Source organism: Protopterus annectens, chromosome 6.part0 (assembly GCF_019279795.1).
Source record: "Protopterus annectens isolate FY-2018-M chromosome 6.part0, PAN1.0, whole genome shotgun sequence".
Lineage (NCBI taxonomy): Eukaryota > Metazoa > Chordata > Ceratodontiformes > Protopteridae > Protopterus > Protopterus annectens.
In genome coordinates, this window is record NC_056737.1 from 1,661,722,482 (window position 1) to 1,661,734,840 (window position 12,359).

The 12,359-nt window shown below is 36.9% G+C and overlaps 1 protein-coding gene across 3 annotated transcripts in view; it reads left to right on the forward strand.

The window, feature by feature from the left end:
* The window catches only part of DYNC2LI1 (dynein cytoplasmic 2 light intermediate chain 1), a 1,063,586-nt gene that overhangs the window by 1,011,234 nt on the left and 39,993 nt on the right, over nt 1–12,359 (forward strand). For all 3 annotated transcript variants that reach the window (XM_044075072.1, XM_044075070.1, XM_044075071.1), the window contains one exon: nt 6,023–6,116. In XM_044075072.1, coding sequence (XP_043931007.1) covers nt 6,023–6,094 — 72 coding nt within the window. In that variant the 3' untranslated portion in view covers nt 6,095–6,116. The remainder of the gene's footprint in view (nt 1–6,022; nt 6,117–12,359) is intronic.

Below are 12,359 nucleotides of genomic sequence, written 5' to 3' on the forward strand. Positions count from 1 at the left end.
AACCCCCTAGGATGTAGTGTTCTAAAGTTGATAATACATTCCGTCTCCAATAGAGTCAAATTTCCTGCAGCTTGGCCTTCCCTCTGCGGTTTTGGCCTGTACAACACACCAAAGAAGAAGTTTCATCAGAGCCCCCATGGGCCCCAATGAAATGTTCAGCATTGGGACTAACCATCTTTCCCCTTCTAATACCCCCCAAATGCTCTATAATCCTCTTTTTAACAGCTCTTTTGATCTACCCTACATACCACATGGTTGGGGTGCATCCGCAACTGATGATGTATACTACTCCCCTAGTGTAGCAGTTATAAAAAATCTCTTGCAATATAAATCTTTCCATTGATATTTATGCCGTGTAAATTCTTAATCTTCCTACACACAATGCACTTTCCACACGGATAACTACCTGTCCTACCTTGTTTATTATCCAATTTACCTGTGGACAACAATTCTTTTAAGTTCTTTGATCTACTGTAGGAAAATGTAACCTTATCTGGAAAGATGTTGCCATATTTGTCATCACTGAGAATGACGGGCCAATATCTGTGAACTAACGTCCTCAGTGTATGAGAAAAAGGGGAGAATTTCTTCACATAGACTAAAACTTCCTAATCCCCACCCTTCTGCATAAGCTGCTTACTGCATCCCTCTATCCAAGTGATAATGTTTTCCTTTTGGTGTGCTAGCCCTAATCTCTTCCTAACCCTGTTCTCTTCTGAACTTAAGACATTTTTTGAATATCCCCTGCTGCTCAACCTGTTCCTTACCTTATCAAATTCATGTGTTATCTCAACTTTATTAGAAGTATTATTGGCAATGCGAAGATTTTCACCATAGGGTAATGTTGCTATTAAATGTGGGGCGTGCATACTGTCAGCTGCCAAGAAATTGTTGACTGCAGTTCTCTTAACAAACGGTCTAAATGCCACTTTAAAGTGCTCATTTATGTAGAACTCCAGATCCAAATGCTGTATCACTGTCCTGTTGGTATCATGGGTGAACTCAAGGCCAAAATTATTCTCCTGCAGTTGGGATATGAAGTCACCAAATTCATCCATTTCCCCTTTACAGATAAATATCAAGTTATCTATGTATCTTTTGAATGCCACCACTCTGTTTTTTAAAAAAAAAAAACATACTGTATATACAAGTTTTTTCAAAATAATCCATGCATAAAGTTGCATAGACTGGGGCATATGAGGCCCCCATCGCAGTTCCCTGTAGATGTAAGAAAAAGTTATCACTAAACACAAAACAATTATGTGTCAAAGAAAATTCTAACAGCCTAATCAGGAAATCCGTCCGTGGGCCTTCCCCTAACATAATCCTAACTGCCTTTAGTCCCCACCCATGTTGGATGTTAGTATAGAGGGATTTGATATCCACGGTGGCCCAATAATACTCATGCAACCACACCATACCCCCCTTTTTCCTGGTGTGATGTGGTGTTGTGTGTTTCTTTGCATTACTTTGGCTTAGTCTGCATCCACTTAATGCCCTAATTTGTATACATTAAATGTGTAACTTACATAAAAGGTAGTAAACTGATCCCGACTGTATCATTTTATTTTATCAAAGACTCTTCTAGCATATCAGAACCTAGTTAACAGACCTAATCAATTTTAAGTCGACAGCTTATCCCAAAGCAAATCTAAAAGGATGACCAATTTAGTTGTCCCAGTACAAAATCTTCTCAGACTAAATATATATACAATTATAAATGTATCCATCTTTAAACTTTTTCAAGTGCATTCATAAACATACACACAGCTGTAATTCTAGTGGATCGTAATACACAGCAGAATGCAGCACTACTCAATAGAAGAGCACCCCTGCAATCTGTTAACAAAGAACTTTAAGTTATAATAAACCTTGGCAAAAGTACATCAGTTATACTCTCAACCATTTCTATGATTAAGTCACCTTTAAACACATAAGCCCATAGTAATTTTTGAAATCTCTTTGAGTGTAACTGTCAAAACTATTTATGAGATACTTTTACCTATAAAAAAATCTTACTGCATGGTTGTTGTTAATAATTTCCCATACTGACATTTCAGTGTTAGCCATGACTGATACAATAACCAGCCTACAAAAATCCCAGTTCTACAAGCATGAACTTAACCTTTAATAAGACAACAAAATTCACAGCTTAGCTGCCAAGTGGAACACATCATTGTGATGCCCTACATAAATTAGGGTAGTTAGACCTACATAGTAGCCTAACTTTCATACAGGTCAAGATTATTGAGAATACAATTCATAATCAAAACCAACCTGCTATGTAGGGTGCCGTGTTGCCCAAAGTTATAATCTTCCAAATTCAGTAAGATCCCAACAAAATCATTAGCTGTGGACGGCTAAATCCAGAAGTCATACCAGCAATTCCCCATACTTTGTGGAATTCTCTACTGGTAACCATTTGAAATGTCGGGACCCACTTTAGCTAGTCGCATAATGCTGAGACTGAATGGCCAAAAACCTAGACTTAGTTACTAAGTCCAAGGTGGCAGTTTCTGTGAAGGTATAAAGAACTTGGAGTCAGTATATATCAGTCCAGAACAGAAGCATGTTCAACACATTGGAGGCTGCTTGGGGGCTAGTCCCCCTGCAAAAAAAGAAGTATAAGGGGAAGAGTGATGTTTGATATTTGTTGTTTTCCTGCATTTTCTTGAGACGCAGGTCGGACTGTTGGCACTCAGTGTTACAAATGTTGACATTTCAATAGGGAGCCTCTGTACCACCACAAATTAGATCTGAACCTAATACTAACTCATTTATAAAACTCAAAACCTATTTAACAGCAAAAACTGTTGTCAGAGTTGTTGCAGAGGTGGAACAATATGCCAGCATGACCAATTGCACATCTGTTCCAAAGACATCACAGGTGAGCATGAGCAGTAAGAAAATGTAGGCCTTAAATAAAACATAAATAAAATAAAAACTCCCAGCAGCAGTATGATGCTGCACCAGGGCTAAGACAGGTCCTCTGTGCCCGGTGGTCAAGAAGAATACCTGTGGGTAAGCTGATGGTCAGCTGCTGGAGGCAAAATGACTCTGGAAAAAAAACTAACAAAAAATCTTAGTGTTTACAGCACTAGCTCTCATTTTAAGAACAGCACCAGATTTCAGGCAGGTAAGAACTGTAGCATTTAATAACCACTACCACCTAACCTAAGTTATGATGGTACAATAAATACTCTTACATTCTTCCCCACTCTAAACTAACCCATTTAGTACATAGTATATCTCAATGACTGTCTTACTTAAGTCTCTATTTCACTCCTGTTAACTTGATCTTAACTCCACAACAGCACAGACAGTCACAAGTAGCAATGTAAACAGACACATACAAAAAGCTTTTGTATAACTTTATATTAGTCTTCTTTATGTGTAATATCTTTAAAACATCTTTTTTGCTGTCTGCATATAACATATTTAGTCTTAGTTACAAATTATTGTACTTTGTACTGTGCTGATTTTAATCTTTGTGGAGTTTTCCTCCCTGAGATGCTGCTGAAAGTTATATTTTGGGTCAGTCAGTCTATCCTTGCTAATAACAGAGGAAAGAAAATTGTAAATAAATAATTTGCCATGATAACATATAACACATACTAAATCATATGATAGCTGGTTGTCCTTGCATAATAAATTCTTATCGGGCATGTCAACAGGAACTTTCAAAAAGATATTAAACAAATTGAGTCAAACAGTCATGGCAACATGTAATTATGTTAATATCCGTATGAAGAATCTTTTTTCCATACTTATTTTTATTTGTTTTCCAAAAGTATATTACAGTAGATAATGCAAAAAAATCATAATTGTCAGATACAAAGTAATTTTTGTTTCAAGATGCAATCAGGTCATATTTCTACTAAGTCACATGGAATAAAACACATTTACTATTTATTTTCAAATTTTAACAGGAGGATGTATAGAATTATCCTAACTGCATGTTGTAGTAAACTCTAACACACTATATACAATATTTACAGCAGGTGCAACAGCAGCTAAAGGGCCGAAGCATGAGAGATGTATTTGTATTTGATTCTTCCTTAAGTTGCTTGTCTAAGCTTCTTTGATTTGTACTTTACTTAGTATAGGGGAATTTTGTATACGGTCTGATGATTTCATTCTTTGAATGATATTCATACTTTTAGAATGTGGTTCAGAAAGAGACTCCAGTATTTTTGAAAATATGTGCATGTATTACTATCTCTTGTGATTAATTTATGTGCTGTATGAAGAATCTTAATTTTTTTTTTAATTATGAATATTTCCATGTAAAAAGTGCAACTTTATAGATAACACTATTTTCTTATTGCAAAAAAATCACATTGAGCTTTGTAATTATATTTTTCACAAAATATCCTCATATTATTTCAGCAATGAATATTTTGATTTGAGACGCAGTACCGTAATACTGATTTTGTCCATTGGGTGGTTACTGGCAAGGACCAAGGCAGCTCAGCCATTCAGTCTAAAACAAAAGACAAAGTTAGTGCCACCAAGCAATCAAGTGCCAAGCTGTCAGCCCATGCCCTGGACAATCTGTCAAGTTATCCAAGTCTACAACTTCATCTCCCCAGCCCTCTCATTAGCATTTCTAGAATTTACATTTATCAAGTTAGTCTTCAGTGACAAAAAGAGAAAACTTTTTTTCAGATTTAGAGCGATGTGGATGAACATAATAAGGTCTGGTGGGTTTTATGAGGTGGTATGGACTTTGTCTACCATTCCCTTCTCCCTCATTCAGCTTCCACTGAGAGTTCATTTGGTCTGTCCATAGCTCCTAGACCGAGAAAGGGAACTGTCAAACAAGAGTCTACTACAGAAGGAGATTTATGGGTTCTTTTCAAACCAGTCCTATTCAAGGAAGGTTTTAGACTTCAGATTTCTGATTCCATTAACCTTTATTTTAGCTATTTCTGGTGTAAGATGGTCAGTCTTCACGCAGTCCTTCTTTTGTGAATCTTTGTTTTTTTATACAGGCTCTCAACAGATATGATGGATAATTACTCACACGTTCTGGTCATTCAAAATCACTTCAAGTTGTTGCACTTTGTTCTAGAGACTCAGCACTTCCAAATCGCAGTGCCCCCCCCCCCCCCCCCACTAGTCTGTCTTCTACACCATGGATGTTTGAAATGACTCCTGCCTCATGAGGTGAAATTTTAAGCTGCTAAGTGTTTCTGTACATAGAAGCTGCTAAGTGTTTTTGTACATAGATCTTTCTGTCCTCAGGCTTCCTATGGGTCCTATTTTGGCTGCGGTCTTTAGGCACATCCATCACCTAGGAGAAAAATAATATGTTCCTGCATCAACCAGGAGTTGCTTTGGCATTAACATGCTACAGGACATTTCTGCCATCATAAAAAAGTGAAGAGCTAATGTGGCTGTAGCAGATTTGGTTCAGAGTTCAGGTGTGCATCTCCAGCACACACACACACACACACACACACACACACACACACACACACACACACACACACACACACACACACACACACACTTGGATGTGAAGATTCTGCAGTGTTCTGTTGTCACTGCAAAGACATGACAGTCTGATTGATTTCCTCTTTGACCTGGCAGACCTTTCTTATGAATTTAGAAGTAGACCCCCTTTATTCCTCCTGGTCTGTGTCAAATCATGCTGATGGATGCACTCTTAAAGGAATAATGAGTTTACCTACATTAATTCACAGCTCAGACTTCCTGAAGCCTTTTGGCACAGGAATTGCACAGTAAAAGTAATTTGTTGATATCGTGGTACAGAATTGGAACATTGTTCTGTTAGTGAAAGGTATTGCAGTAGTACCTGTGATTTACATAACTGTAGATTTGGCTGATACATACATATTAGAATATTGTGTGCATCCAGCAGTACATGAAAGGATCCTATAACCCTTTTAATAAATTGGTCGGTGTGAAAAAAATGTGCTATAAAATTGACATAACTAGTTTTGTCCAGAAATATTTAGTAGATTTATGTTACTGTAAGCTTTTCATTTTATTCTAGGAACTTGAACAATACAAGCGAAATGCTTTAAAATCTTGGAAAGGAATACAGCTTGATTCACGTGGCACATAATTGGAACCCTACCTCTTATTAGGTAACACAGTGAATTTGTTTCCTTTATGCTTATCTTGCTACTAAGAATATATGAATCTTTATTCAAGATGTAATGAGTATGTTTCTTATTCCTTACTGCAGTTTGGCACATTTGCACTTAAATTTAACCATTAACACAAGAAAAACAAACTTTGTTTTAAGATTTATTGTAAGTTGCCACACACACACAACCTAAATGTGATAAAAACAACAATTTTAAGTATAACTAGATTAGTCAGTGCATCTGATAAGATCACCTTCTAGACTGTATCATTTCAAAGGTCTGCTGTTAAATGTTTTAAGTTATTATTTAAAACAATTCCTTAGTATTCAGTCTCTTATCCATCATCATAAAGAATTCTACTGGGTTAGAGCAGCAAATAAGTGGAATCCCACTATGTCCAAATTTACCCAGAGAATTTCTTAAAACATTTTCATTTGCATAAAGGTGAGACTACAAAGAGGGCCATGTGGATGGAGAAGCTCACTGGCTCAGATTGCATAAAGTCAGGTTACCTGTAATTTCTTTTTGTTTGTCTTGTCAGATTACATGCATTGAGTGTAACCTGCCCTCCTTTTGGTAGCCAGTGCAAAATGTAAAGAATGCATGTAATATGGCTTTGTGTGGCCATACCAGACAATAAATGTAAAACAGCATTCTGCTGTAACTAAAATGGTATGCTGCCCCAAAACTACTTTAGATCATTTTGAACACAGAGTGGGTGTGTCATTAACCATCTGTAGGTATACAAGGTTTTCAGATGTCCTTTTTCTTCTACTATTCAGTATGAGGTCCTTTAAGATGAGCTTTACTGCAAAAGCTAATCATTCTTATCCACAGCTATCATTTGGCCATAAGGCTAGCAGCTTTATTGTTTCCTTAGGGGTCAAATGATTAAAAGAGAATAATACTTTTTTTGTAGCACATCATTTCTCCACTGTGATGAATTACTGAGCATTCTGCCATAATTTGTAAACTGTGTGAATGCATGTAGTTTTCATTTCTGTGACCATGAAAACTATTTTTGCAGAAACTCTTAGCAGTGCAGTCCCTTTTTGCTATTATATTTATTTATTTATTATTTAACATTTGATTACTGGGAAAGTCCCACTTGGAAAGAAGCCAATTTTCAGTGGATGCCTGGGGAAAAATGCTACAGTCGCATGTCTTTGTAATGTGGGAGGAAACTGAAGCACCTAGAGGAAACCCACACAGGTGCAGGGAGGACATGCAGACTCCGCACAGAAGGCACCCCGGCCAAGAATCAAACCAGAGAACCTCTTGCTGTGAGGTGGCAACACAACCGCTGCACTAGTGCACCGTTCAAATGCCTCAAAATGACTATATTTACATTAGAGACAACTCCTACCAAAAAAGACCCAGTTAGACAGAAGTACTGAGTGTTTCATTTGTTTCCTTGTCTTCCCCACAACAATCAGAGAATAGTGCAAAAGTGCCTAATATTGCTCAGATGGCTACAGCAGCACGCATGCTAGAGAAATAATGATCAGCAATATGATTAAGGCATCACTACAACACATTAAAATTAGTTTTCTGAACATCATGTTGCTGGAGAAAAACACCAGAAAAAATCTTTCAAGCAGGGAACTAGCTCCCAGCCACCCCAAACTTCTACTAAATTATAAGGACAGCAAAACTCAGACAAAGAAATGCCTCTCCTGAATTGTGGAAACCTAAAATGACCAGTCCAGTTTACTCAGCTGTTTTATCAGTTTTCTCCACGTATGAGGAGAAGTGATTTTGATCAATAAAGTAGACACCATGCTGGGGTTGTGTCTTATTGTCATTCCTCCTACATAATTGATTCAACCTGGATTTCCTGAATGCTAGAAAATGAAAATAAACAAAACGTTTTGCAGTGGCCATTGCATTTTGTTCTTTATGCTGCTGTGTTAAACATTAGTTGAAAGGCTGGAAAATACTACATGACACATATTGGGTATAAGTAACCATGACCCTGCTTTAACTGACAAAAACAGAAGTGTTGCTTAATTAACAAAACATCTCATGTTACAGGTGGGTACATTGCAGCAGTACTATCCGATCAACTCCCTCTGTATGATGAAGCAGCCGAGTATCTCTCATTAATGCAAAGTCAACTTACAAACAAGTACAAATATTTCATCATGGGGAAGCCAGTTGTGTTTCCAAGGGTTTATGTAACTACATAGCTGACACAATATATAGTCACCTGTTTATAAAGTACTTTTTTACTTGTATGTCAGTTTCAGTGGAGCAACACTCACCTTTGTTGTGGAAGGCTGTGAGTTCTGTTTACTCGCCCAGTAGATGGAGTGCTGATACTGCTATGCAGCATAAGTGGGATGCAGAACTCAGGAGTCTGTTGTCCTTCAGATGAGACTCTAAACCCAGGTACCATCTGCTTGAGTTGGTGCTGGAGCAGGTGGATTTAAAAGTTCTTATGGCACCTATTAAAAAGAGTAGGGAAAGTTCTTCAATAACCCGGCCAAAATTTCCCCTAAAAGTGTAAATACCAACTCTGGTCTTTTCTGAAAAGATGCCACTAGCCTAGTGGGACTAATCCAGTTAAAGAATAAATAAATAAAAGAAAAATAAAGTCTGCCTTCCTCCATAACATTTTTAACAAAACAGGACTGCAGACTTGTCCATGATGTTTTACACAGCAAAATGTGTAACAGCTAATAATTGCTCAAATACAAGTGTTATGTAGAATGACACAAAACTCAAGCAGATGGGATCTTTGTTTAACAACCAACTGTATGTTTAGGTGGAGTTACCACTAAAACTGTAGAGTTGTGGCATGGATAGAAACAGGTCAAACCAACTGGACAAACCATTCATTTGTCAAAGTGTGGAAACAACTGGACTTACAAATTTCAGTTAGGAAACCACTGCAAGTTGCAAGACAGATCAATTCCAGTTATAGATGTAGAATAAAATAGATAACAAGTATTCAATTTAAAAATAAGTTATTGTTATTTTAAAATTAGAACCTTCCAAATATTTTATAATAATAACTTCTCAGGGCATGGCACACTTAATATGTGTCCCTTAAGGATCAATATTAGGCTCTTCTCACTGTTTATAAATCCCATTACTCTGTACCTCCATTAACACAATTCAGAAAACTCATCAAACCCTCCAAATTAATTTGCAATCAGTATTCACTGATCCCTGCACATGGCTTCAGGCAAACAGACTCCTAATCAACATTACTAAAACAAATGTAATATTATTTCAAGCTCCAACATGCTTTTTGTTATACCTGAACTACTGATTCAGGACATAAAGGGAAATACCTTAAAAGTATCTAGGACTTACCTTTGACCTTCTCTTTAACTTCTTTATCCATAATGATAACTTAAGCTCAAAAGTTCGTTACCAACTTAAATTGTATTATTGCATCTCTCACCTCCTCTTTTCAGTCTCTTGCAAAGCTATAACCAAAAATGTTCTATTACTAAAGTTTGAATATGCCCTACTTGTACTAACTATGCACTCGTATACAGCTGTCAAAAACTACAGGCAGCATAATTAAAAATACACAGGTTTGCTCTCCTAGCCAGCCAGAATATACACTGTTGTGACTTGGTGGCCAAGATCCACTGGCCCCCTTTTCCCAAAATGGCTACCTTTCTATTAGTGACACTCATTTTTAAAATCTTTCAAATGGGTTAATTACTGCCAACCCCTGAAAGGAAAACTCCCTCTAAGAGACCATTGCTACTCACTTCGAAACAGCCAGGAAGAAATCCTCGTACTCTCCAGACCAAGATTTAGGCATGCAGTTGGAGAAAAAAAACTTCCAAAATAGGCCCTGTCCTAATGGCATACCTTCCATATGAAGAAAAAGTTAAGAAAGAATACCACTGACAAATTTAAGAAATCTCTGAAACAACTCCTTTATAATGAATCTAAGTAAAAGAATAACTAGTCAACATTGTAGAATCTAGGAAGTCACATTTCCAAAATGTCATAAAGCAGAGTAAAAAATGTTTAAACCAAACAGAAAAAAGACAAGCACTTTCACACCTATCTAGGTGCTTCTTCAGATCTGGTAAAATAGGCATAGAATGCTACTTAAATACACAAAGTTTAAAAACTACATGTGACCCAAGTAGTGGCCTTTTAATCCCTTCCCTCTGTCACTTTGTAATTCTAAGATCCATTTAGTCTCAATACATTCTGTTTTTGTTTTAACATCACCACCTCTAATGCTGACATTAAGAAGTTGTAACACAAGAAACTTAAACTTAATATATCCAGTGGCCAGAATATGTTTTGACAAGGCATTCTTTTTTATCATTTCTAGAGACGACTTAAATGTGTTCACGTATATGGTCTTTCAGTACTCTGTTAGTTTTACCAACATAGAAACTTTTATAAACAGTGCAGCTCACTAAATACACAAGATTACAGCTCTTACAGTTTGCAAAGAAGTTAAATTTATAAACATGCTTGGCCGTAGTTTCAGTAGACTGACACAAATTAGCGTCTCTACAAGGATGAGTTCCTACCCTGTTAGTAAACCTTAGTTTCTTATCAAAAGCTTTATAGCACAACATTTTCCTCAAAGAAACGTTGTTAAAACAAAATTTAGGAACCTCACCTAAGAATTTTTGTTTCTGTTGTCACATGTAAGAACATGCCAATGTTTTTTAATATCACAAATGGAGATAACATCATTGGAGTTAGCGCTCATTCTCAAAGTGTCTCCATTTAACACTCCAAATCTCTTAGCCTCTAGGTCTTGATGAGAAAAATGTGGTCTGGCCTGAACATTCCTACTAGATAGAGCCCCTTGTCGTGCTATATCTATCTCATGCTGTTTATAGCCTGTGCTGTTAAAATCATTCGCTAGCTCAACAAATGCATCATCTGCACTGAGCCCGGCATATCTCAGAAATTGTCCTTTCAAAACATTCCTAGGAATGTGGTGTAGGTATATTCTCTGCCTATGTAAGATTCTGCATTTTTTGCAAAGTTTTTTTATAAACTTGAATGTTAATGCCATTCAGTTTCTTGATTACTTTAACATCCAAAAACTCAATATTCTCAGCAGAGAACCTAGGAGTAAAACATAAAAACTGATTGGTCTGTTGCAGGTATTCAACAAAATCATGCAGCATGGAGTTGGACCCTGCCCATACAAAAAAGATACCATTCACAAGCCTAGCATAATAGGGAATGTATTGTTTAAAAAGGTTGCACTCATTAAGGACATAAAGTGTCTCCCGATAAGCAAGCACTAGGTTTGCATAGCTACTGGCCCAAGATGTGCCCATAGCTACCCCCACCCTCTATATGTAAAGCTCATCATTGAAGGTGAAACGTTATTACCCAAAATCAAATCAAGAAGTATTGTAACTAAATGCCAGACTCTTATTGGAGAATCTGCATCCTTTCTTTTCAGGTTAAGACTTGTATTATGAAAAATGTTGCAGGTAAAGGTTTTATAAATTGTGCCTCACCTTTGCAAATCTGTAGGATATTCTGACAGGTTTCTCCTAATCACAAAGAAAGACGGTGCCTTCTTTGGACCTGTTCAAAAATTGCTAGATTTGAACAAGTACCACTCAGTCAAGAAATTCAAAATAGCGACCCTTCAGGCCATTGCATCCCTTTTGGGTGGAGAAATTGAATGGATCCTTTTGATATGATGGATGCTTACTGTTCATGGTCTGGTATTTTGTCTTGTAAGAAATTGTAACTGGTGTATCAATACTTTCAGTTTTTAGTCCTGTCTTTCAGCATGACAGTGGCACTCTAGATGTTCTGCATCTGCCTAGATCCAGCTGTTGCATTAGCAGGAATCAAGGAAATTTGCATTATTCCATTGTAGATAACAGCCTTATTCAAGCCCAGGCTAATCCATCACTTGATAGACATAGTAAAAGTGATAATTCCATTAATTGACTGTTTCATCTAATGTGTCACCAGTGGAAAAAAAAAGATGGACATGGTCCTCTTGCAAAGGAAAATAGTTTTTCTGAACATGGTTCAGGGGAGAAAGAGAATTATTGATTCTAGATTGGATACCAAATATAGTTCTGTTGTTCTGGCTTTCTTAGTCCAGTCTGTCTGCTAGGTTATTCATTATATTTTTTGAATTGATGCCAGACAGTTTTAGTATATTTTGTATTTGGAAGCAGGTGTAGTTTACTGTAGGAAAATGATTCCGCTGCAACCATCAGGAATACTTTCACTTCAAATCTGGTGGTTCATTGCAGATAATTAATG